The 24,549-nt window shown below is 45.6% G+C and overlaps 3 protein-coding genes across 3 annotated transcripts; 2 read left to right on the top strand and 1 right to left on the bottom strand.

The window, feature by feature from the left end:
* Positions 1–11,915: 11,915 nt before the first annotated feature.
* On the bottom strand, positions 11,916–13,085 carry LOC136498667 (ethylene-responsive transcription factor ERF110-like). Its single transcript, XM_066494548.1, has one exon. It carries the CDS (start codon positions 12,710–12,712, stop codon positions 11,945–11,947), a length of 768 nt encoding a protein of 255 aa, XP_066350645.1. The 5' UTR covers positions 12,713–13,085; the 3' UTR covers positions 11,916–11,944.
* LOC136495791 (histone-lysine N-methyltransferase ASHH1-like) lies at positions 13,013–16,526 on the top strand. Its single transcript, XM_066491620.1, has 8 exons — positions 13,013–13,063; positions 13,745–13,831; positions 13,924–14,008; positions 14,101–14,194; positions 14,328–14,526; positions 14,846–14,880; positions 15,441–16,008; positions 16,120–16,526. The coding sequence occupies exons 1-8, from the start codon at positions 13,013–13,015 to the stop codon at positions 16,384–16,386; spliced, it is 1,386 nt and encodes a 461-aa protein (XP_066347717.1). The 3' UTR covers positions 16,387–16,526.
* Positions 16,527–18,566: 2,040 nt separating this feature from the next.
* Positions 18,567–23,171, top strand: LOC136498086 (ubiquitin carboxyl-terminal hydrolase 27-like). Its single transcript, XM_066494026.1, has 11 exons — positions 18,567–18,711; positions 19,297–19,551; positions 19,625–19,748; positions 20,720–20,820; positions 20,907–21,134; positions 21,459–21,527; positions 21,655–21,786; positions 21,908–22,042; positions 22,125–22,187; positions 22,268–22,495; positions 22,574–23,171. The coding sequence occupies exons 2-11, from the start codon at positions 19,306–19,308 to the stop codon at positions 22,853–22,855; spliced, it is 1,608 nt and encodes a 535-aa protein (XP_066350123.1). The 5' UTR covers positions 18,567–18,711; positions 19,297–19,305; the 3' UTR covers positions 22,856–23,171.
* The last annotated feature ends 1,378 nt before the right edge of the window (positions 23,172–24,549 follow it).

Genomic DNA, 24,549 nt, shown 5'->3' with positions numbered 1-24,549 from the left:
GTGCTCCTTAGAGGCTATAGTTGCAGTAATAGGGGAGCAGATCCATCCCCATCTTAGCTACCTGCCAGGTCTGGCAGATCTCTTAGGACGGACTAGTCGATATGTTCCATCATGGGTCAGAGAGTTCTTTGCTTCTTTATGGATTGACCTAGGGCATAGGTACATTCACTTTGCTTTTAGACACCATGACTATAGGCTACAGAGCTCGAGGGCTAGATAGATATTGAGGATTCTAGAGTCTTCTATTTGGATTCATGAGATCTGCTATGGAGAGACAGAGCCACCGAGATGCCCTCATGGCGGACGGGTACCACCCATAGACTTAGTTAGAGCTTGCTTCACTGAGCCATTTGGAGAGGGATCGAGCCACACATCGCGTGACCTTACACCTACAGCTCGTATCTTTGACTCAGTCATAAGGAGGTCTTTGCTCCTGAGGGGTGGCTACCATGAGGGATCGACATGTATTCAGCTTTGGTTAGTCCACCACTTGATCTCTGACTGTGTTTGATATTTGGGATGTGATGCTCTCAGAGATGGAGGACACCTTAGCAGAGGGTTTCAGGGGCCATCGTCAGTTGCCATATGCTCACTGGATCACCTTTCTTATTTGGAAGGCAATTTCATAGATGTCCCCAGAGACAGTGGCTACATGGAGTGGTGCTACTATAGAGTTCCAAAAGTACAACATGAGCCAACTATTATGTCACAGTCATGGGAGGACTCTTAGCCAACCGAGCCAAAGACCAGAGGTGCCAAAGACTATAGCTGAGCAGGATGAGGCCATCAGGGCCATTGTCGAGACTGAGCTAGAGTAGCTAGAGACACAGCAGAAGGACATGTTCATGAGCGACCGACTGACAGCTCAGATGAGGACTACCAGCCTATCCTACATATGCCACCATGTGCACACGATAGAGAGGCTGGTGGCTCTAGCTTAGCTCCACCACAACCGCCGTAGATAGACCCTGCCTTGCTAGCTATACTTGAGCGCATGTGGCAGGACAAGGCTCATTAGGCATAGGAGACAATAGCTACCATTGCTCAGGTGTAGGCACATCAGGATTAGTTCTAGCAGCAGCAGCATCTAGTCACTCAACAACTGCTTCTTGGTTTTATGCATCATGTCCTTTTGGCTACAGGGATTGCTCCTTACCATCCCATGTTGCAGCTTGATCAGATTGTTACTACTACCCTAGTGACTCTAGCTATACAACCTAGTGGGCTTTAGAGTCAGGGATAGCCGACTACACATTTTGCCTCACCTTCTGAGCAGGTGTCTCAGTGGTTTGCTTCACCAGGGATAGAGCAGGCTCAGCGCTTCACTCCAATAGTTACAGGCTTCACTCCTACTCAGTTCGAGTCAATGCTAGTGACAGACACTCCAGTCTCCAGGAGTTTGGGTGCTACTTTTAGCGAACTCATAGTATAGCCTACACCTCCTGAGTTCTGAGTCCTTGCTCCTACCATAGCACTCTGGTCATAGGGACTACTGAGACGATCCCATCTTCTGTTGTCTCGTCCGAGCCACCTCTGATAGTCACTCCTACACTTGAGGCTTCAGCAATAGAGACAACGGTAGTTGTGGCTCCACTTCCTACAGAGACACCTTCTGAGCCATAGGGCTAGGCTGCTACCATAGCTTCAGAGTCTCTATAGGCCGACCCAGCTACTGAGTCCACCAAGCAGTCCCAGACCACTTCACCTCCACTTCTAGTGATAGAGGGTCTGCTTGAGTCCGCTCCAGAGGGTCTGACTGCTCAGAGTTTAGGGTCCAAGGATGATGCAGCTCAGTTTTAGATCTCTCACCGCACCTTACCACCTGACTCATCTGCTCCTATCCCGTCATCTGACCCTTAGGTTTTGGTGCTTGACGCCAAAGGGGGAGAGGGAGCGAGTATGTTAGACTTAGGGGGAGCGTGTGAGATGGACTTGTTCTTTTGTGTGCTACTTCATGCATTCACGTTTACTTTCATGCATTGTGATATATGTGTGATTGTGAGACTTATGTGACATGTGTGCTCTCTACTTGGATATATTTATGTCATGTCACTTGGGTTATGCTCATTTGCTTAGCTTCCGCGTTCTACTTCGATTCAAATGAGCTTTATATTTTGTACTCATGCTTAATTCATATCTTGTGTGTACATTGTGTTGGCTTGGGTCATATAAGCATGCCTAACCCCCTGTTCTTATTGTCAAATGCTTATATGAACACGGATGCTGAGGTCCAGCGTCCGGTCAACACAACCGGAGCGTCCGGTCGGCTCGACCGTTGCCCAATGAAGGGGTAACGGCTAGTTTAGCCCTTGGGGCTATAAATAGAAGTGGCCTTCGGCCATGGCTGGAGTGGAGCACCTCAAGGGACTTAGTGTCTATGCTTGTGAGTGCTTGGGAGCCCTCCATCATACATATACTTGATAGTGATCATTTGATTGTGTAAGTGAGCGATTCTAGTGCGATTGCATCATGAGGTTGCATCGAGTGGCACTAGGTGATCGAGTTGCAAGCCGGTGGTGCTTGTTACTCTTGGAGGTTGCCACCTCCTAGACGGCTTGGTGGTGGTCTCTGTCGAAGCGCGCAAGAAGCTTGTGCGATGCTCCAGAGAAGTGCTTGTGAGGGGCATTGTGCTCGCCCCATGGGAGCCACGAAGAGCAACTCTAGTAAAGCGTGTCATTGAGCTACCCTCACTCAAGGGGTAGGTTCTTGCGGTGCCCGACGTGCGGGCTTAGCGGGTGATGCTAATTAGCCACCGAACCACCAAGTGAGCGGTCGACACAACGGGGACTAGCGTGTTGGCAAACACGTGAACCTCGGGAGAAAAATCATCGTGTCAATCTTGTTCTTCCCATTGGTTTGCATCCCCATTACACAAGCTTGCAATTACTTTTATACATATTAAGCTTGTGTAGTTGCTCTTGTAATTAGATAGCTTGCGTAGCTTGCTAATTACCTTCTTGCTTGTGTAGCATAGAAGTAGCTCCCTTGCGTGGCTAATTTGGTTTTAGTAACCTTGTTAGTCACATTGCTTAGTTTGTGTAGCTAAGTATTTACGCTCTCTAATTAGGCATTGGTTGCCTTGTTATTGAGCATTGCTAGTGAGCTTAGTTAGCTTTGTGCTTTTGCTTACTAGCATGTGTAGGAGCTCCCTTGTCGCTTAAAGTACTAGTGGCATAGGTTTGTGTAACCTTACTCCTAGAATTGTTTAGGAGAGCTCTAGCTAGCCTGGCACCTTTGTTGCATAATTGTTATCTTTGCAAGGTGCTAGTGAACATATATAGTGGGGTGTAGTCTTGGCTAGACAGTTAGTTTAAATTCCGCATTTGTATCGGTTAGTCGACACGATTAATTTTAGAAAAGACTATTCACCCCCCCTCTAGTCCGCCATCTCGACCCTTCAGGCACCCAAGCATACCTACACAATCCACCAAGTCTCAAGGGTGCTCAGCTTCCAGCCCAATGCCGGCCACCACTTCTATTTATAGCCCCATCAACAAATTGAGTCGTTGCCCCTTCACTGGGCTAAAACCGATACCATTGGACCCTCAGATACGGGGCGTTGGACCGTCCAACGCCTGGGTCTGATACCCTGCTCAGCCACTCCTACGCTGCCACATGTCCCTATTGAATTTCCTGACCGTTGCGTGCCCAACGGTCGCCTGCCTCGCGCTGAATGAGCCATCGGACCCGACCATCGGACCCACCATTAGACTCCACATCAGGAGGGTCTGACACGGTCCAGTAAGGTCTAGAGATGGTAAAAACCATCAGATTCTAGTCCGATGCCTCCCATCGTACTCAGGGCTAAGTCCGACACTGCCACGTGTTAGCACCACGTCAAACCTCTCTTCTCTCGCGCGAAGCAACAGTGCGCGCGTCTGGTCCGATGCCACCGAACCCCAAGGTCTGACACTTTCCAGAGCATGCCCACAGGCTAGGGTTGGCCGTCGGACCAAGAGCCACAGGGTCCGATGCCCCTCCTTGCCAGGGTCTGACGCACCTCTCTTTCACTCTTTTCTTCTCCGAGTTGATCCGTTTCAACTCCAACGACTTATCCTTTATAAATGTGCTAACACCACCATGTGTACAACACCTTGTGCATGTGTGTTAGCTTTTCACAAATATTTTTCAAAGGATTAGTCACTCAACTTGCCACGCCACTCGATCCTAGCAATGACGCAAAGTTATATCACTCGAGTGGCACTAGATGACCGATATGCAAATAAGTTTACCCCTCTTGATAGTATGGCCATCTATCATAAACCAAGTCATAAACTTCTCTACACACCTATGTCTAGTGAAATAAAATGCCCTAGGTTATACCTTTGCCTTGCGCATTCCATTCCATCTCCTTCGATGTCGATGCAACATATGCACCAACCATATCATAAATGATATGATCCACTTCATATCATCATGTGACCGTATTGGTTCATTGATCTTGACTTCACTTGCTCTTCACCGTTGCCTCGATCCATCGGCGCCAAGTCATCACTCAATTTGCCCTTCACACTTGCAACCGGTCCATCGAGCCAAGTCTTGTCTTGACCTTCTCCACCTTGATCACATACTCCATATCATGTCTCATATGCAATGAGCTCCTTCACCACATGTGTGAGCTTTGCAACATCTCCAAGCCATTTCACCATGAAAGCATCTAGGCCCCTAGCTGGGTTTTGGTGATTATGTCAACACAAGATTACTATGACTAACGTGTGTTTTGTAGAGGTAATTTAAGTTAGGTCATGGTAATGATGATTGTTTAGGTAATTATGGTTTTCATGCCCCTATCAATGGCAATTGTTTTGGTTTTCAAAGTATGAACGACAATGTTAAGGACGGACTAGTTCTAAGTGTCGTTTGGAGTTGGAGAGACACTTAGAGTAGTTTAGGACTTTATTTTTCCTTTGGCCATACTATTAAGGGGGTATAAACGAGTAGCTTGACCTAGGAAAGTCTAATGGTTTAGGTGTGGTGCACACTTGTCAAACTTAGCACTAGGTAGCTCAGGGTTTGCCCTAAGATCGATTGGAGACAAACTTATTCACAAATATGTTGAATTGGAAGTGAATGGAGTGCTCATTTACTGACCGAACACTGGTTTGATAGTGACCGGACGCAGCAGTGAGAGTCCGGTCAATACATTTGCTCGGGAGCAGAAGGCAGACTGCGACCGGACACTGAACAGTAATGTTCATCGAACGCACTGACGATTGCACTGTAGCAGCATGGACTTGCTATTGACTAGACTAGACACTGGCAGGTAAGTGACCGGACGTAGGGCTGGCAGAGTTTGCTCAACAACAGAGAAGGTTCAGAGAGGATAATTCTTGACCAGACGCGTCAGGTGGACGCTGACCGGATGCTGACCAGCGTTAGGTCACTCTAACGATCAAGTGTGACAGCTAATGTGTTCATGGCCGTTGGCCACTGATCGACGCGCACGGTCACCTTGACCTGCGCGTCCAATCACTACGTAAATGTGCTGAGTTGGATAGTAATGGTTATGTTTTGAAGTGGGGAGTATAAATACTTCTCCCACTCATCCAACTTAGCTCTCTTGCCCATTTGTTCAGCTGAGAAACACCTTTAGAGTGCAAGGGAGAGCAAGAGTCTAGTGGGGTGATTGAGATTTGAGAATCCAAAATTAAGGACCCCATTAGTGCATAGGGAGTAGCAAGTGTGCATCCACCTTTCTCTTTAGGCTTATCTTGGTCAAGTGAGAGTTTGTGCTTATTACTCTTAGTGATCGCCATTGAAACTTGGTGATCATCCGGTAGAGCTTATGGATGACCCAAGTCATGGAGTGAGCGGTTGTGGGCGATTCACTGCGACGGAGTGTCAAAGAATCAGCCCGTAAAGAGCACTTGATCCTTGCGCGGATCAAGGGGGAGCTACACCCTTGCGCGGGTGCTCCAATGAGAACTAGTGGGGAGTGGTGACTCTCTGATTTCTCAGAAAAACATTGTCGTGTTCCTCTCCTTCTCTTTACTTTGAGCATTTACATTTGAGCAATTCAATTCATGTCTTTACATTCTTAGAATTGCCATGCTAGAGTAGGATTGGAACCTAGGGTGCAAAACTTTTATGCGGTAGAACAATAGAAACACTTCTAGGCATAAAGGGGTGAAATAGGCTAAGTGTAGGGCTTAATTATTGTAAGAAATTTAGAATTAGCCCAATTCATCTCCCCTCTTGGGCATCTTGATCCTTTCAACCTCCATGGCAAAGGTTGCTCACACATGATGTACCTGTGGACTAATCACCTGTGTATCTCACTCAAAAACATATTAGTCCACCTAAGGTTATCACTCAATTACCAAAACCAAACAAGGACCTTTCACCCCAGCGTCACCAATTAGCGACCATTATCTCAGGTCATCATAACGGCGGAACGAAAAGAGACGCTCTCTTTTATGCATTATAGCTACTGGCAATTGGGAAGAGGACCCCAGTTAGCCCCAACATTTCGCCTAGGCGAAATAGCAATCCAACAATGGGGCCTCCCATGCGCTAGAGCGGAGCGGCCCAAAGGAGTATGAGTTATAGCCATTACTCTTGTGAATCTAATTGTGTTTTTAGGTTTCGCCACGGTGATCGGCCGTGCGGTTTTAAAGCGCCAAGGGGATTTCGCTCAGTCGGGCCCGCGGATATAAAGGATGCGGGGACCAGGCGGGAGCTGAGGCCGGCGGTAACCAGGGGAGGCATTGTCCATGGTTGACGCCGGTGTCCAGATGAAGACGGAATAGACCTCGAATATGTAGTGGTTGCAAGGGTATTTTTGTCCATTGAAAGCCTACGGGCGTGCATAAATAGTGCCCCAGAGGGGTTGTAAGGAGAGGAAGAATAAAACCCTAACTCTTTCGATTGACAGTGAATATTTCAACATCATTCATTCCTTTCTTTCATAGTCATCCGAGTGGATGGTTGGGCAACAACATGGTGTTCGAAAGCTAAGGGCTAGAACAACATTGGCTTCCACCGTGGTTGTTGCTCGAGCTTACCATGGCCCCAAAGAAACGAACGAAAACAGGCAGTGAGAATGCGGAGACATCCAAGGCAGTTGCAACTGCCACTGCGGCGAAATCAGCAGCGAAAGCCGCGGCGACAGCTGCAGCGATAGTGGCGAAATTGAGAGGCTACCATCCACCAAATAGGTAATCAAGCCTTGATTTTGACCATCCTCTTTAGCTCTACAGATGAATATGACTAACATATCTGCAACTAGATTAAAAAAATAAGTGGGAGTGGACCACCTTGCTGTAGGGCTTTTTTGTTTTGAAAATAACACCCGACATTATTGTTCAATTTCACAACAACACTCCCACTAGAAATAAATTATTGGATCCATTGATGCAAAAATGTGCAAATCCTTTCATCCTTAGTGTTTGCTGGAGGAAAGTCCATTTTACTTTGTCATATACTTTCTTAAAATAAACTTTAAAATCATTTTTTTGACTCGGACTTTAAAATTATTTCGTTTAGTTTTTCCTTATGCAATTCACGGATTATTTCGTGCAAAATCATCTCTCCCTTTAAAATACATCAACTTGAAAGGAAGGTTGTCCGGGAGGCTTGTATTACCTTCTATAAGCCACATTATATATTTTATTTGTCCCTACTTTTGTAAATATTGTGAAGCTCACATTTAAAAGTTAGATAGATCCGTATTGTTGAATGATAATTGCCTCTTAGCATTTTGGTAGAAGTGTTATGATTCCGAAGTTGAGAGAAAAAAAAGGGGTAGATAGTGAAAGTGAATGAGCCCACGACGCTTTGGCACTTCGCTTGTCAGTTGTGTTTTTGGCATCTTGTGAGTGAATTAGGGTGACTATGGTCCGTAGAGGGCCATACATAATACACAAGAATTTTATAAGAACTATAGAGAAATATAGCAAGCACTGTAATTTGCAATGCGGATAAGTTTCGCTGAAATTTGGCTTATGCTAATGCTTATACTGATTTGTTATGAGAAGAAAACTACTGCTAAAGTAGTTCAGGCAAACATGGCTATATCACGCGGGTGCGTTTCTTCTTTTGGTAATGCTATGAAGTGGGCGTCCAGTAATGCTCCGCGTGCCCCGCACCTGCCTGCGCCATTCCTCGCTCCCCACGGTCGCGCTCGCTCTGCGTGCACCGTCTGCCCGCCCGCACCATTGCTCGCTCCCGCCCGCGCGGATCGCCCTGGCCGTCGCGCGTCTCGTCTATCGCTGTTGTCTCGCCAGGCCACCTCTACTGCGTCAGTTCACCGTGTCGCCTGTCCATGTTGCACTGAAAAACGTATGTTGCAAATGTATGTGTCTAAGTGTTTTATATGGATGTTGCAAAAGTATATCTGGATGTTGCATATGTTGCAATGGCTATACACTCATGTTATAAGTTCTATTGAAAATGTTTCATCTACTTCAGACGTTGCAAGTGTTTTATCTAGATATTGCATATGTTACCGTGATATATATATATATATATATATATATATATATATATATATATATATATATATATATATATATATATATATATATATATATATATATATATATATACAAATATTTCATCTACTCTTGACTATTTTGCGGTAAGTGCTTTCATGGTGTAATGGGTAGACGCAGACGGTCCCCGCGTGCCTAATACAGACCGGGCGCGGGCGGTCCCCGCGATACGGCCGGTGTAGCAGCAGAGCAGACAGCAGCAGACGATACGGCGCAGCAATAGTGCAGGCAGCCACATGCGGTACGGCGGAGGCTGTTGAGCAGGCACTGCAACATGCGAGGGCGTCAGGACACGTGATTCTGTCCTAGCCTATTCCTTGTTCTTTAGGCCATGTTTAGATTGCAAAAAAATATTAACCTGATAAATAGTAGTACTTTCGTCTTATTTAATAAATATTGTCTAATCGTAGACCAACTAAATTTAAAAGATTCATCTCGTGGTTTTCAACTAAACTGTGCAATTAGTTATTTTTTTTACCTATATTTAATACTCCATGCAAGCGGCTAAAAATTGATACGATGAAAAGAGAGTGAAAAAACTTAGAATTTGGAGGTGATCTAAACAAGGCCTTAGAGGTATTAGAGGGATGAAGAGACTTGCTGTGTGAATTAGCAAGTGTCATTTTCCTCCTAATTTTTTACTATTTAACTTTTTTTTAAATAAAATTTACATTTAACTTTCTGAAAGACTTAAACTCATCTTTAGACTCTAGAGTCAGCGTCATGAGTCCTGACGTTAATATAATACATCTCAGCGCCACAGATTTTGATGTCGAGGTACCTAGCCATACACAGAAGAAAATCATAAGTGACTGACACCTCAGCGCTATAATACATGGCGCCGACGCCGCCACAGGTCTCACCGCCGACCTCGGACACACGGATAGTCATGACACGGTCAGTGCTACAGTGTTCGCTGCTTTTCTCTATGTACAGTGTTTCGCTGCAGTGCTTCTTCCGGGGGATGGCAGCCTTGCTCGCCCACGCCGCGAGCAGTAGCAGGCACAGTGATGGGACGAGGCGGGACGGCTCGCCTGCCTCTCTCTGTGTCCAAAATCCCCGATTAAAAAAACGGAAAAGCTATACCTTAATCCATAGGCGACGGACTGGCCCGTGCGCAGCGGAACTGCATGTGCAAGTGATAGGGGCAGGTGCAGCGACAGGTGCAAGTGTAGGTCTGACCCGTCGCATCAGCTCCTATACACATGCATGCTTTGGAGGCACGGCCTTCTTTGGAGGCCATAGGCCCATAGTAGTACTTTCTTTTTTTTTCCATCTGAGCTTCACAAATTCACTGTTCGCTCGGAGAAATTTAGAAGATTCTGAATGAATTTAGATGATTTTGAAGAAATTTATAAAAGAAAAATACTGTTTTGGATGAAAAAAAAGCGGATCAAAATCCGGTTTAAGGACACATGAACAGGACCAAATAGTTCTCGTACACGATAAATTCCACTATCAACGCAAAAACATAAAACTCCTCTCATTTACTTGGAGGAGGCGCTGCTGCTGCTGTCGATTTTATTACGCTAAGACGCCTTCTTTCTTATCACGCTTTGCGGACGGGATGAAGATGTGAGAACCAGGCCCACGACGTGCAGTGCGCTGCAGGCCTCGTCTCCGAGACGGGAGCCCGGTAAACACTGCACTACGCGCATTGCACTGATCAACAAAAAGAATCTGGTACATGAAATAAAACAGGAGTTAAAAAAATTAGGATAATAATGCCAGACATTGATGACATTGTTCATAAATCCAATGGCTCGCTTCATATTTATTTTATCTAGCCACGTAGAATTATATAGTCAGGAGATATAAATTGAGGAAAACACGACAGGGAGATATATTTAGCTGTAGTTCGATATGTATTTCAGTATTTCACTACCACCGTACCGTACGTTGCAGTCTTCCCAGTCCATTCCCAAACAGTGACAGTACCACTATTCCCAAACAGTGACAGTACCACTATCATGCACGCAGCGCTGCAACAGTGCCTCGTTGCCCCAGTGCCTTGCCTGCTCTGCCCGTGGTATGTATAGCGGATTATTAACCGTGTGGTCGGGTACTCGGGTGAGTACACGCGTGTAGTCGATCGTCGTAAAGACGGTGGACAGGCAGGCAGGCTTCACGGATCAGCATGGTCGTCGTCACTGTGCCTGCTACTGCTCAGGGGCGTGGGCGAGCAAAGGCTGCCATTCCCAATTCCAGAAGAAGCACAGTACCAAACACTGTGCAGGGGGAAAAAAAGCAGCGAAACACTGTACAGGAAAAGCAGCGAATGCTGTAGCACTGACCGCGTCATGACCATCAGTGTGTCCGAGTGGTGTCGATCTCGACGCCATGTATTATAAGGTGGATGTATCGGTCATGTAGGATTTTTTTTTCTGTGCATAGCTAGATATCTTGACGTTAAAATTTATGGCACCGAGACGTGTTAACTCAACGTCAGACTTATGGTATCGACCCTTAAAACCAAAGATGAGTTTAAGTCTCTTATGGGACCAAATATAAATTTTATTCAAAAAAGAGTTAAATAATAAAAAATTAGGTACTGTCCTCACAACACAAATACATTTATTTACAAATATTTATTCCAAATTTGAAATATAATTATACATGAAATAATTATTCTCTTCTGACGATAACAAGGCAATTAAATCAATGTAACAAATTCCTTTTTTTTTGAATAATATAACAAATTCTTATGATAGCACGGTTTGCAATCCTGATGAATGAACTACCGATTAGTGGAGCAAAGAGGCTACAAATCACCTAGGCCATGTTTAGTTCACCCTAACTCCCAATTTTGATACTATGCAAAAAGAAGATTTTCCATCACATTAAATTTGTGGTACATGCATGAAGTACTAAATGTTGATGAAATCAAAAACTAATTGCACAGTTTTGTTGTATTTTACGAGACGAACGTTTTAAGCCTAATTAGTCAACGATTAGACAATTATTACCAAATACAAACGAAATACTACAGTACACGCTACAGTGTCAAAAACTCTGGCGGCGCCAAATCTGTGGCCAACTAAACATGGCCCTAGACTACTTCTGTTTTTTATATACTATACTATTACTAATAATATATATGATCTGTTTGACACAGCTCACAATAACTTTATGAGCTGTTGTGAGCTGGTTTTTTTTTTACCAAACACTCATTTCCAAAGTAGTTTTATGGGTGAAACTATTTTTCTCCACCTCTCACAAAGATATGAGTTAGTATGAAACTAAAAAATAACTTATCCCAGCTTCATCTCTTATATTATAATCATTCTATTTATTGTTCCATCATGTAAAGCTGTTTTGTCAAACACTTAGTTTCAAAATAACTCAACTTCAAAAAAAAAAATTGCTCATGAAGCTATTTTACAAATAAACAACTTATATAGTGAAGCTAAGCTGTGCCAAACAAGAAAAAAAAAAAAACCAAAAATTGTCGACTAATCCCCAAAGGCGGCACTTTTATTACTGCTCTGCTTCCCGTCATCAGGCCGACGGAACATAGGAGCGGAGGAGGCGGCACCGGCCAGCGAGGCGCCGGAGCCCCCCGAGGACTGTGGCGACGTGCCAATGCTCCACGAGCCGAGGAAGCGTCCGTTCCCGTGGCCACCGAAGAGCCCGTTCATGGTGCCGCTGGGCTCGGCGGCTTCGAGAATCCTCGAGTAGTCGAGGTAATCGACCACGTCGTCGTCGCCTGCGGCGGCCTGCGACTGCGACTCGAGCAGCGTGGCGGGCGGGCCGGCCCTGGCCGCGGCGGAGGCTGCCTCGGCGTCCCTGGCGCGGCGCGCGGCGTCAGCCTCGGGAAAGTTGAGCTTGGCGCGGCCGCTGCGGAAGCGAAGCGCGGCGGCGTCGTAGGCGCGCGCGGCGTCCTCGGCGGTGGCGAAGGTGCCGAGCCACACCCGCGCCGCCTTATGCGGGTCCCGGATCTCCGCCGCCCACTTCCCCCACGGCCGCCGCCTGACCCCGCGGTACTTCCGCGCCGCGGGCGCGGGCGCCGCCACCCCTGCGAGCTGGCCATGGTGGACGGCGCTGTCGTCCGCGCGGTGCCACTGCGGCATGACGAGCGCCGGCGCCTGGCGCGGTGGCCCGCGGCCGCTGGATACTACGTGCGTGAGCGCCGACACGATCGCCGCCGTCTCCGTCGCCAGCAACTGCTCCGAGCACCCCATCGTCGGCGTCGACGTCGTGGCGGTAAAGCCGCATGGCATCACGAACGCTCCCTGTTTTATAGCTCATTCTCCGAGAGAAATGGCAGGAAGAGCAAGAGGCCAAGAGCACGCCGCAGCGTCGTCGCCACGCGGAAGCGAACTTGGATTAGGCCTGCGATTAGCAACAGCAGCAGCAGCCCGCGGCACGGACGAGTACGCAGGCACGCGCCATCCCCTTCTTGAAGCTGCTAACAGCATCGCGATCAATAAACAACGCCATAAAAATCAACGAACCGACCTAGGCAAACGCTGTCTTGGCGGCTAAGGATACGACGGTGCGTAGCAGTGTAGCACGCTGCCATGGCTATGGATGTCATGTCATCGTCTGACGTCTGCAGTCTGCACTTCCCCGTTTGGACTCTTCTTCCTCGTTTGGAAGAAAGCTCTTAGAAGCCGCGAATCGCCGAGACTGCTAGCGGATACTGGATAGGAAGCGAAAGCAGAGATACATACATTATTTTATTCATATAGAAGGAGAAGAAATGTTTTCTTGGTCCCAATTTTAATATCGACATTTCCAAAAATATAATTTCAGTCTAGTCAACTCTGACGTCAGACTGCTGATGTAACATTTGCTTCCGCTAGCAGGATTGTCCTATACGTGGCCGAGGGGGAAGAACCGCATTTTTTTCTTGGGGAAATTCCTTCTAAATTATTCAAAACTATAATTGTTCCATATGTATGTACCAATAAAAAAGGATTTGCTAAAATTTAAGTGTCTGAATTTTAGTTTTCTTTCAGGCAACGGTTACATATATTTGGTGTTTGCCTAAACGGCCTAAACGGCCGATTAAACGGCCACTAAACGGTAAACCCTGGGCTACGGTTATTACATATATTCTGCTACAGTACTGCATGGGCCCCTAGGCCGGCTCCACTTGCCATATCAAATCCACATGTATTAGGAGGGAATGGGTTTGTATGAATAACCCCTTAAAAAGAAATCAGGTTCTAGGAGGTCTTGCATGTTGCTTATTCTTTACGTTACACTTTAATGGCAATTATGCTGACACTTAATCTCTGTGTTGGTAGCGGTTCCAAAAATGTCAATATGCCAGGACAAGACTTGTAAGAACTGAAGGGCGTGGATGGGGCCTTGTGGCTGATGAGAATATTATGGTGAATGAATTATGTTGGTGCTTTTTTTCCTTATATCCTCCAATATACTGAAGTGAATATGCTTAAGTAACTTGGAACTAAAATGATTTTAGGCTGGTCAATTTGTTATTGAATATTGTGGAGAAGTAATATCATGGAAGGAAGCCAAACGTAGAGCTCAAGCTTATGAAACCCAGGGTCTGCAGATACTCTCTCCCTTCTAATATTTGAATTGTGGCACACTGGTCCTTTTTTAGCTAGCTATAACATCTAGCTTCTGTAACTGTTAGGTTTAAAGGACGCCTACATCATTTACCTCAATGCTGATGAGTCAATTGATGCAACAAGAAAAGGGAACCTTGCGAGATTTATCAACCATTCATGGTAAAGTTTGTATTAAACGTACAACATATTTAAATTTCATTCTTGCTTCTTATGTGTGTGATTTGATTATTGAAATTTTCTGTCATTGACTTGTAAGTAATTAAGTCTAATAGTTCGCAATTGAAGCATACAGCCAACCGAATTGTGAGACAAGGAAATGGAATGTCCTTGGGGAAGTAAGAGTTGGAATCTTTGCAAAGCAAAACGTTCCGTTTGGAACAGAATTATCCTATGACTACAATTTCGAGTGGTATGGTGGTGTGATGGTGCGCTGCCTCTGTGGAGCTCCCAGCTGTTCTGGGTTTCTTGGGGCTAAATCACGTGGTTTCCAGGTGGATGAACAAATTTATGATGTGCATGTGCCTTCCTATTTCATGCTTGACACTAGTGTTCGGCAGAAGGAATCGCCACTATCTTTTAGTTGTTGTATGCCAATCCTCTTTGTCAGACATTGGAAGATTGATTGATTGCACTTGTTTTCTGCATTTGCTCATTTTCTGACATAATGTTTTGAGCCTTTGTGCTATCTACTTATTGCTTGGAAGATCGACATTCTGCATCATTATCTGGCCATTTTTGTATTTCCTTGTAAGTTGATATTTGATATGTTCAATATGTGCCTAATGAGCTTTGTTGATTGGTATGTTGCAGGAGGCCACGTACCTGTGGGAAGATGATGATGACAGGTTGGTTGCACTTGTTTGACCTTTATGTTAGTCTCTGTACAATATAATAATGTTCAGTTGTTCTTTTCAAAATATATTTGACATGGACCGATGAGAAAGCTTTGATTCTACCTCAGTCAGTTTCTAAACTTAGGTTCACTTGGATTATCTCTGGGAGAAGTTTTATGTGCTTGTTTCTAATAGGCAAATAATTTTGTTTACCAACATATTTGCTTTGCCTGTTAAGATAAACTGGAAGAAAGACTGAAAACTTATTAAATGGCACATGCAGGACTTCGCATATTTTAACCAATATTAATACTACTCCATGTCTTGATTTATCATCACAGAGAGAGGAAAGAAAATCAGTGCTGACTTTTCAAGATATACATTATGTCTAGAAAAGCTAAACAAATTAGAATTTGGAATGGAGGGAGTACTTTTTAGTGAAAAGTATGCTTGCTCTGGTTTCCAGATCTACTTATCCTGACTAGTAAAATCTTTGATGCTTGAATAATTTTCTTTATGGATGCAATGATTTTGAGTAGCAATTATACAACAATTTCTGTTGATCTGTGCAGGTTTTCTGTTGAGAATATCCCTCTTTATGATTCTGCTGACGATGAACCAACAAGCATTAACAAGGATATCCTCTTATCAAGTCATGGCATGGTTACTGAATACAGCAGCATCAGCACAGTCCAGAGTACCGAGAATCCTGGAAACGCTGGAACAAATGAATTTGCACCAATTATTGTCGACGAACTGACAGCAAGCTCAAATGGATTAGCACCAATGAATATTGAACCATTGACTGCAAGCTCAAACGAATTCACACCAATGACTATCGAGCCATTGAATGCCATGCCAATGGTAGCTCATGTAGTCGAGAATGGGTCAACTGAATGTAGTGTACAAGGCACTCATGATCATGACGTTTCTCAGAATTCAGTGCCCAAAGCTGCAAATCATGCGAATCAAACTGGATCTCAAAACAACAGCAACCATTCAGCGTTGGTCCCTGTAAAGGCCGCACCGAAACGTCGTGGTAGGAAACCTAAACGCGTTCTGCACAAGCAGCTGGATATTCCAGATATCTGTGACCGGCTTACATCATCTGTGGCGTGCGAAGAAATACTGTCTTGTGAGGTAATGGTCTGCTATGATTAAAAACTCCCTTCTCTTGAAGCAGTATAGTAGTGGCAAATCCTGTGAAGTTTAAATGCATGCAACATTTATTTAATCCATCTAATTCTGCAGGAAGTGAAGAATCAGGCTTTTTCCGAAATCGACGCCCTGTATGACGAGATACGGCCTGCGGTTGAAGAACATGAGAGGGATAGCCAAGACAGCGTCTCCACAAGCCTCGCGGAGAAGTGGATCGAGGTCAGCTGCTGCAAGTACAAAGCCGAATTCGACCTGTATGCTGCAATAATCAAGAACATTGCCTCCACACCGCTAAGATCGAAGGACGATGTGGCCCCGAGAGAGCAGAACGGATTGAAGTACTTGGAGAACGGTTCATGATTTAGCTTGAATGAACGCCTTCATCAGTCTGTAGTTTAGGAGGTAGATTGTTTTTTTTTTACTGTGAATGTGATTGGTCTTGTATTTAGGTAGAGCGCCATTGTAAGGTTACAGAGTTATAATAACGTGGAATCATATCATACACATTTTTTTTTTCTCGAACGTACCTCAGGCACGGTTTTCATTAAGCAGAAGCAGAGTTTTTTTTTATAAAGGACTGGCCGGTAATCCTAGAATTACCAGCGCAATCCCACAAGCACAAACGATACAACAAGAAAGAAGGGGGTTCCTCCACCACCAAACCCTTACAGACTGAGCCTATTACATGAAGACAAAAACACATTGATAGCCTAAGGTGTAGTGTAGCCGCGATAGCCAGCATCCACCAAGGAAGCCAAGGGAGCCGGCTCGACAACAGCGGCAAAGCATCCGCACGGGAAACGACCACGGCGGCCAAGCATCCGCCGGAAAAGTACCATTACGGCAAAGCATCCGTAATGAGGGCCATCACACGCTCTGCAGCTGAATGAGCGTGGAGACCGAAGCGACGAGGTGGCCAAGCATCCACCCAAGCAGCAACAGCGGCAAAGCATCCGCCAACGAACCGAACGACAGCAACAACAACAAACACCGAAGGATAAACCAATGTGAAGATAGAGTTGAAGCACAGATAGGCACAGCAGAGCAGGCAAGAACACCGACGATCGACGCGCGGGTAAGAGAGTTGTGGCAGCAATAGTGCCCCAAACGAAGCCTTCAAGAAGGGAATGACATCCGCAGATGCCAACAACGAGGAACTCCTCCAGGAGCGAACGGCAAGAACCACAAAAAGACGACGACCACACGGGATTCTTCAGCGACGCCTTCAGGAAGGAGGTGGCACCCAAGTGAACGATCCTAGATGCCATCGTCGCTGGCCTTAGAGGGTTCTAAGGCGGGGCTTTCGCCTAGAATCTGGTGATGTTGGCACAAAAGCACGGGGTTCAGAAGCGACGCCTCCAAGGAGGTATGTGGCGCCAAGGCGTCACGTCGCCCGCCCGAATAAAATTGGGCTGAGCTTTCGCCTAGAACCCGTGCAACTACCGTCGCTCCACCAAGAGTCCCATGAGCCCCGCCACAGCAGCCCCCAGTGCGCCGACCATCCGCGTGCCTCCGCGGACGGGATGGACCGACCGGGCCAGAGCCATGTCCGACCGACCAGACCCCCACGCAAGTCCGGCCCTGTGGCCGGCGACAGCCGCGGCGCAGACGTCGGCACCGCGCGGATCCGGGCTCAGGGCGAGCAGCTGGATCTGGTGACAGCGCGTCACCAAACAGCTGCCGCCGGCCCCGTGACCGGAGGGCCCCGCAGCGCGGACGCCAGCATGCCAGGCCGGTGGCGACCCCCGAACTGGCCGTCTGTCGAGCGCGGCCCTGGCGACGGCCGCGTCCACCGACGCCCCATAGCAGCGGCTACAGGGGGCCGGCGCGGAATGAGAGGCCCCGGAGGCCGCCCATGCCGAGCACCCTGCTGGACGACAGCAGCAGGCGCCAGATCCGCACACGGGGGGGCAGATCCGCCGCCAGGCCGGCCGCACCAACACGTCGAAGAAGCCGCCGCTCAGGCCCTACCATCCATCCCTCGCCGTCACACCGACGAGGAGGAGGCCAGATCCGGTCCAGAGGAACCCGGATCTGGGCTGCCGGCCGGTGAGCCCGCTGGGGAAGCGCCGGGGAAGTCATGGTGGTGGAGGATTGGGAGGGGGAGAGAGAGGTAGAGGGGGGGGGGGAGGATGCGGCGGGCACCATTTTTCGGGCCACCGCGGGCCGCCGCCGCCACACGCCGATGGACGACGACGGCATTCGATCTCATGTTTATGTTGTCTAGGTTTGCTAACACGATCTGCAGGTGAGCGACACTGGTTGGATTTCAGTTTATGAGCCGGGCAGGTGGATTGGTGGGCAAAATGGATCTCGATGGCATCGCATCTGCGCTCCTATATTAAGATACTGAGCACCATCTCAGAGCGTTAAATTTCTTGCATTGGCGAGATGCACACTTGCACAGGCACAGCTATTGGACTTGCAAACAGCCCGTAATAATAAATAATAGAGAATAGGCTTTTTTTTGTCCGTAAATAACGAGATTTGTTTGGAGTTTGACTTTGGACTTCTTTCCCTTCAGCAAACAGCCCGGCGGCACTTTTCCTACTCTCCCGCTTTCCCGCGCGCGCTCTCTCGTGCGGCAGCTGGGCGACCGCCGCCCTACGCCAGGTGCCGAGGTCTTCGTCGGTACCTTCGCCAGGTCGTTCGCCGGGTCCTTCGGCGGCGACGAGCACCAACCAGGTATGCGCACCCTTTCTCTTCCCTACTATGCGAAACCGAGCACCCGAACCCTAACTTAAGCTATCTGGCTATTTGCATTCGGATCTGTTCTGAGCACAAGTGTATACATGCCTTCTAACTTCGACCTTTTTTTTAAAAAAATACGGGGTGTACATTTGCATTGCGTGCTCATGGTTACACTCATGTCCTTGTACTTTCTCCGTCCACTGCTCTTAGCATAAGTTGATGTTGAACTTACTGTGTATTGGGCAATGAGACTGCATGAAGTCTTGAAGAAGTTCCAGTTTGGGACAATAGCATTGCCAATTTTCATCTGAAAACTGGGCTTGTTGATTTTGCTGAAATAACTATTCAATGTGCCATGCTTTATTATAAATAAGGAGCTGACGATGAGTGATTTGCCCGTTGAGAGAGAGAATTAGAGATACCCCCATACACTTTTTTTATTATTATTTAAGTGTTCACACTTGGCTGCCTTATTTGCTGTACTATCACATCAATGCCCGGGCATTGATTCCTTTAATTTTGTCCTTTGGTCATTTTTCTTATTAAATTTTTTTATGAAGACTATTTCTGCTGGTTCAGGTGCGAATCATGGGGAAGTTTATGCATGACAATCGACTGCTTTCTCAGAGAGAAGTAAATATACGTCACTATAGTCTTGCGGCAGTTGCTGTCGGTTTGGGACTAGGAGTTGCTGGGTTATGCAAGGCATTGCATAGTGGTTTGTCCATACCATGGGTTTATCCAAGGAATTTATTTTTGGGGTCAGGGAGAGTATACTATGTTGGAGGTCTGCGAAATCTTGGCAACAATTGCTTTCTTAATGTCATCCTCCAGGTAAATATCGACTCTGTAATTCTACTAACATCCAGCTGGGTTAATGCTAAATAAGATAGCCTTTCCTTGGCAGGCACTTGCCAGCTGTGATGGTTTTATTTCCTTTCTAGATAATTTGCTTGCAACTGATGGCTTGCTACCTGAAGAAAAGGCTGTAAGAATGCCTCTTCTTCTCGCTCTAAGTTCTCTCTTGGAAGGTAAGATTGTTACTATGGACTATTGAACTTATCATTTTCGAGATCCCCACTTTGAAATCTTGTTACTGTGGACTATTGAACTTCCTATCATTTTCGAGATCGCCACTGTGAAATCTTGTCACAACTCTAGATTTGGTTTCCATTGCAAGTATTGTCCCTTTACTGCAGTAAATTTCAGGGGGGGGTCCTTCTATTGAGATTTTTGGAATTGTATGTGAACCCCTATACAGTACGGGCGTGATTGGTTCTGGAATGTACCCAGCCTGGCTAGCTGCTGCGAACCAGGCCGCCGCTGGCCAAGCTAAGCGCATGCAGGATGACGCTGTTTGGTGGTGGCCTGGCTCCTGCGAGAAAGTGTTCGGTTGCCTGTTTTTTCATCATGAGATGCCTTTCCGCTTTGTTGTGGGCAGGAGCGTCGCACCTTGCGGGCCTGGCTCGCGAGAAATGGAATTCATCCGCGTTTCCGCGGTGCCAGGCTGAGACACGCCGCTTGCACCCACTCTGCCAGGTTTGGATGGTCAACCAAGCAACCAAACAGCTAAATGTTGCATCCCTGGAGCCTGTTTGTCCTGGATACACCCAACCAATCACACCCTACATGGCTTATAAGTTCAAATATCAAGTGGGGTTCTCAGCTGCATATGCAATATAATGCATCGGTGGTGGAATCCATACACCCTGTAATTTTTCAACAGTGTTTTCTCCTATGCTCTAATCTTCTTGGGAATTGATGGGTCCTTGTTATTTGCATTGCTTGGATCCTTTGCCCCACATAATATATTCTTGGTTCTATATAAAACCACTGAATGGGACTTATTTTATTTTTCCGCTTTATTCTTCTGAAATTAGTCATGTCCTGCAAAATGTAAATGTATGACACTCTGTTCTTCCTGCCGCCATTTGATTATAAATGTTTTTTGGTTACATGATCATAAATTGTTATTATTGTACCTGAGCTTTGCATGTTGCAGACTTGAGCATAGTTCGAGATGAAAGAACTGTGTTGAATCCACATGGAGTAATGCATGCTTTGAATTTCTATGTTAGTCACTTCAATTTGACCAGACAGCAGGTATAATATTTACTTCTCTATCTTGTTTTCATATTTTAGTATTGTATTAGATGAGCAGTCATCATGGGAACTAATTTTCCTTATAGGACGCTTCTGAAGCTTTTCTCCATCTTCTGATCTCATTGAGGGATGAATTTTCCCATTGTTATGTACCACATAGGAGTTCTCTGGCAGACATCACCCTTTCTCACTCCAAAGTATACAAGCAAAGGGAAGGTAACCTGCCTGAATGCAAGCGCTGGAAAAAAAATCTATTTGGCCCCTTTGATGGGACAATTGGCAGCATATTGTCTTGCAGAAACTGTTCATCTGTGGTAGATTCCTATGCTTCTTATTTTGTCGCTGTTAAACTGTGGCTTATAAAAAAATAACCTACTGTTGTCTTCATAGCTGAATGCATTTTATTCCCTCTATACAACTAGATACATAGATATTGACACGATCTCCAGTGCATGCCCCTACCTTTTGTAGCTGTGTGGTAAAATTAAAGAATCATATTTTGGAAGTCATTTAGCCAACCACTACTGATGCTGTTTTCATATTACCAATCAAAGTAATTTTGTGCATTTTGACAGTTAGCTTAAAATACTCCTATTTTGTTAACTTTTAATGTTCTGCCCTTGTTACATATCACACAGCTGTCATTGGACTTCGAGAATTTCCACTGCTTGCCTCTTTCGCCAGTGCTTAATGCAAATGGAGATATTGTATGACTGCATGAACCTTCCTAAATTTCATTGCGTGATTCAAGATTTTTTTTATTCATTTGCTGTGCATTTTATGCTCATTAATGATACTTTTGTTTCTTCCATTTATACTATGACATGACACTAGACCAGTGGGTGTAGCTTGGTGGATTGCCTAAAGTACTTTACTGTGGTGGAGCATCTTGACAATTATCGTTGTGATCGGTGTTGGCACATCATTGCTGCCAAATTTCTGTCTCTTAAATCTGAAGTTGATGAGGTAATTATATTCTACTTTGTATTAATTGTCACTGCACTGGAAATTCTATGGCACCCATGTTTTGTTATAAAATTTGACTTTGAAATGTTGAGTATGACAACTTCATTGATAACTGTTACAGGAAAAGGTTAGCAAGCTTAACACCTGCGTCGACTATGACACTTGCAGTTGCGGGGATATGTTCCCCATGGAGGAAATGCCACGTTCATCATCTTCACGAGCAACAAAGCAGTTGATTATAAGTCATTGCCCGAAGGTATCCAAAATTGAAGTACTTGTTGAGACTTACATGAACTGTCATAAAATTAAGTAACAACCTCCAATATGTCCTCTTCCAGATTTTATGCATCCATTTGCTACGTGCTTCAGTCAGTCTTGACGGTGAGCCCATCAAACATCAGGTAAGCCTGCTGCTATATGCGAAATGTGGTTACTCTATCACACAATGTAGCATACCGAGAGATCAGTACTTCAACTGCAGGGACATATTTCTTTCCCTTTAATTCTCAATCTATCCCCATTTGTGGGAGGTGCATCGAGCGCTGGACCTTTAGTGATGAATGTGCAAAGAGATGGCCAACAAGCTCTCCATCTATATCGACAACTGAATATGCAGATGAGCTTAAATGCCTTGCCTACTGGAGGGCACTTATCAAGTCAGCCGTGTAAGGAAGAAGCAACAAACAATAGTGGCCACTCAATTCACGTGGTTGGTTACTCCACTTTAAAATTTTACTACCTGATTTGGGTGGTAACTGATAAGGATCTGATCACTTGTCATTTTCAGGCAAATGTTGATGCGTCTAGTAGTTCATCATCATCACCGCATCCATCAATGAGCAAGTTATATGGTCTCTCGGCTGTCGTTGAGCACTACGGGAAATGTGGAGGAGGGCATTATGCAGTTTACAGGAGAGTTGCATCAAATCCTGACCCTGATGATCCAGGGAAACCTCTTGCAGGCCTTGGCAGGCGGTGGTTTTACATATCGGATGGCAACGTATCAGAAGTTCCAGAGGAGGATGTTTTGTGTGCAGAGGCCACGCTCCTTTTCTATGAAAGATTATAGTCGCTTGTTGAGTAGCTAACATATGCATCATAACAAAATTTAGGGCAGTTTTGTTGTGAAGACTCGATGTTCTTCGCTGTACGGTAAGCCTCCAAGTAGAGGAAGAAACTAGCCGTGGCACGAAAACATCTCAGCGTCTCGCCATGGCTGCTTTCAGCTTGATACATGGACTTTAGGCGTGTCCTAGGCAGTGGCCTTCTGGGCATTTTCTGGGCCCTGCAAACGGGAAAATTCTTCTTAATGCAATACGTTTGGGAGGTGTTCCTCTTAAGAATAAATCAGACCTTCATTATTTTGTGACATTGTAAGCAGCAATTGGTGGATCATGTGAGTTTTGTTCTGATGATTATGAAATCCGTGAATCAACTTTCGGCTCACTGTGTTTCTGGTTTTCTTTTGTCCTTTTTGACAAGGAGTTTGTGGTTTTCTATCAGCAGCATAATAAAAAAACGCCAAAAATGCAGTTCCACTGCAAAGAGCCTTTTTTATAAAAAAAAAAAGGAAAAAAAGAAGGGTGTATGAGAAGCCAAATGCAGAAGGCTGCATGTGAAGCCAAATGCAGTTTCAGTGGGACCAGAAGAAAAGGGGTGATGTCTATCAGGAAGGACAACTGGGTAATCACGCCAATTGATAATCAGCTGTATTTTTTTTGGAATGACTCTATCACTCTATCTTTAATCTCTCCTTTCGTTGGCAGGCGTTTCCAAGAGCTGGAAAACTGCAACTCTGCCGTAAGGGAAATTGTTTTGGCAGCCCCTCACACGACGCAGCAAGGCACAGCCCCTCACACGATGCAGCATGCCAGCATGCCTTTTACCTGTTTTCCTGTGGTACCTGCCAAATGTTTGGCGAGCCAGCTTGCAATGCAAAACCAGCCGCGATTTATTATCTGTGGTATTCTTTTTAAAAAAAGGTATCATCTGTGGTATTGCCAGTGCCAAAAGAATACAATAATACCGCCGAATAGCGCGATATATCGAAGAATGAAAATATCGCCGTTATATGCCAACTTGTGTATGGGCCAGGCTTTTTTGGGCCATTTGTGCCCAATCCCAGTTCCCAGCCCGAGTGATCCTTAAACTTGATTCAAATTGAGCGGGAACAACCGTGGTCCTCAACACCATCTTCTTCCGTGGATCAAGATGAAGATGCTGAGATGGGTATGAGTCTAGGAGCTCCTCTTCTGAATCAGAAATGGGTCGTGAATAAGATGTTTGATGTTTATGGAACAGTACAGCTTGTAAATCCGATGCTTAACTGTTTAGTGCTTATTACCTTGTTTGTGAGTTGTAGGCTCGTGGCTGTAGTTAGTATAATCCACTGCTGAAGAGTTGTTACTTTGGAGTATGAATTGTTATCTTGGTGTTAACTTCCCTACTATCTTGAAGAACTTGGATTTTGGCCTGCAGAATTTAGAACTTGGATCTTGAAGAACTTGGATCTTGAAGAGCTTGCCCTGGCATGGCAAAATGGTTTTTTGAGGTGTTATCAAGTGGGAATTCCTTCAGGGAGACATTTTCCATTTTGGTAAAGCAAAGTTGTAACTTCGATTTGATGCATTGCTATTGGCAAAGCAAAGTTGTTACTTTGAGTTATGAATTGTTATCTTGGTGAAGTTGAACTTGTTTACTTTTACTTTTGGAGTGTAGAAAGTTCCATAAATGTCGTGCCGCGTGATTGCCCTAGTAGAATTT

This window comes from Miscanthus floridulus, chromosome 12 (genome assembly GCF_019320115.1).
Source record: "Miscanthus floridulus cultivar M001 chromosome 12, ASM1932011v1, whole genome shotgun sequence".
NCBI classification, from domain to species: domain Eukaryota; kingdom Viridiplantae; phylum Streptophyta; class Magnoliopsida; order Poales; family Poaceae; genus Miscanthus; species Miscanthus floridulus.
The sequence above is the reverse complement of the archived record's forward strand: the minus strand, read 5'-3'. Positions and strand labels throughout refer to the sequence as shown.

Coding starts and splice junctions, on each gene's coding strand:
- LOC136498667 (XM_066494548.1), bottom strand. CDS start 12,712: ATGCCATGCGGCTTTACCGCCACGACGTCGACGCCGACGATGGGGTGC.
- LOC136495791 (XM_066491620.1), top strand. CDS start 13,013: ATGGCTATGGATGTCATGTCATCGTCTGACGTCTGCAGTCTGCACTTC. Junction 13,832..13,923: donor TGGCTGATGAGAATATTATG/GTGAATGAATTA, acceptor AAATGATTTTAG/GCTGGTCAATTTGTTATTGA. Junction 14,881..15,440: donor TGGGAAGATGATGATGACAG/GTTGGTTGCACT, acceptor TGATCTGTGCAG/GTTTTCTGTTGAGAATATCC.
- LOC136498086 (XM_066494026.1), top strand. CDS start 19,306: ATGGGGAAGTTTATGCATGACAATCGACTGCTTTCTCAGAGAGAAGTA. Junction 19,552..19,624: donor TTCTTAATGTCATCCTCCAG/GTAAATATCGAC, acceptor TTTCCTTGGCAG/GCACTTGCCAGCTGTGATGG. Junction 19,749..20,719: donor TCTAAGTTCTCTCTTGGAAG/GTAAGATTGTTA, acceptor TGCATGTTGCAG/ACTTGAGCATAGTTCGAGAT.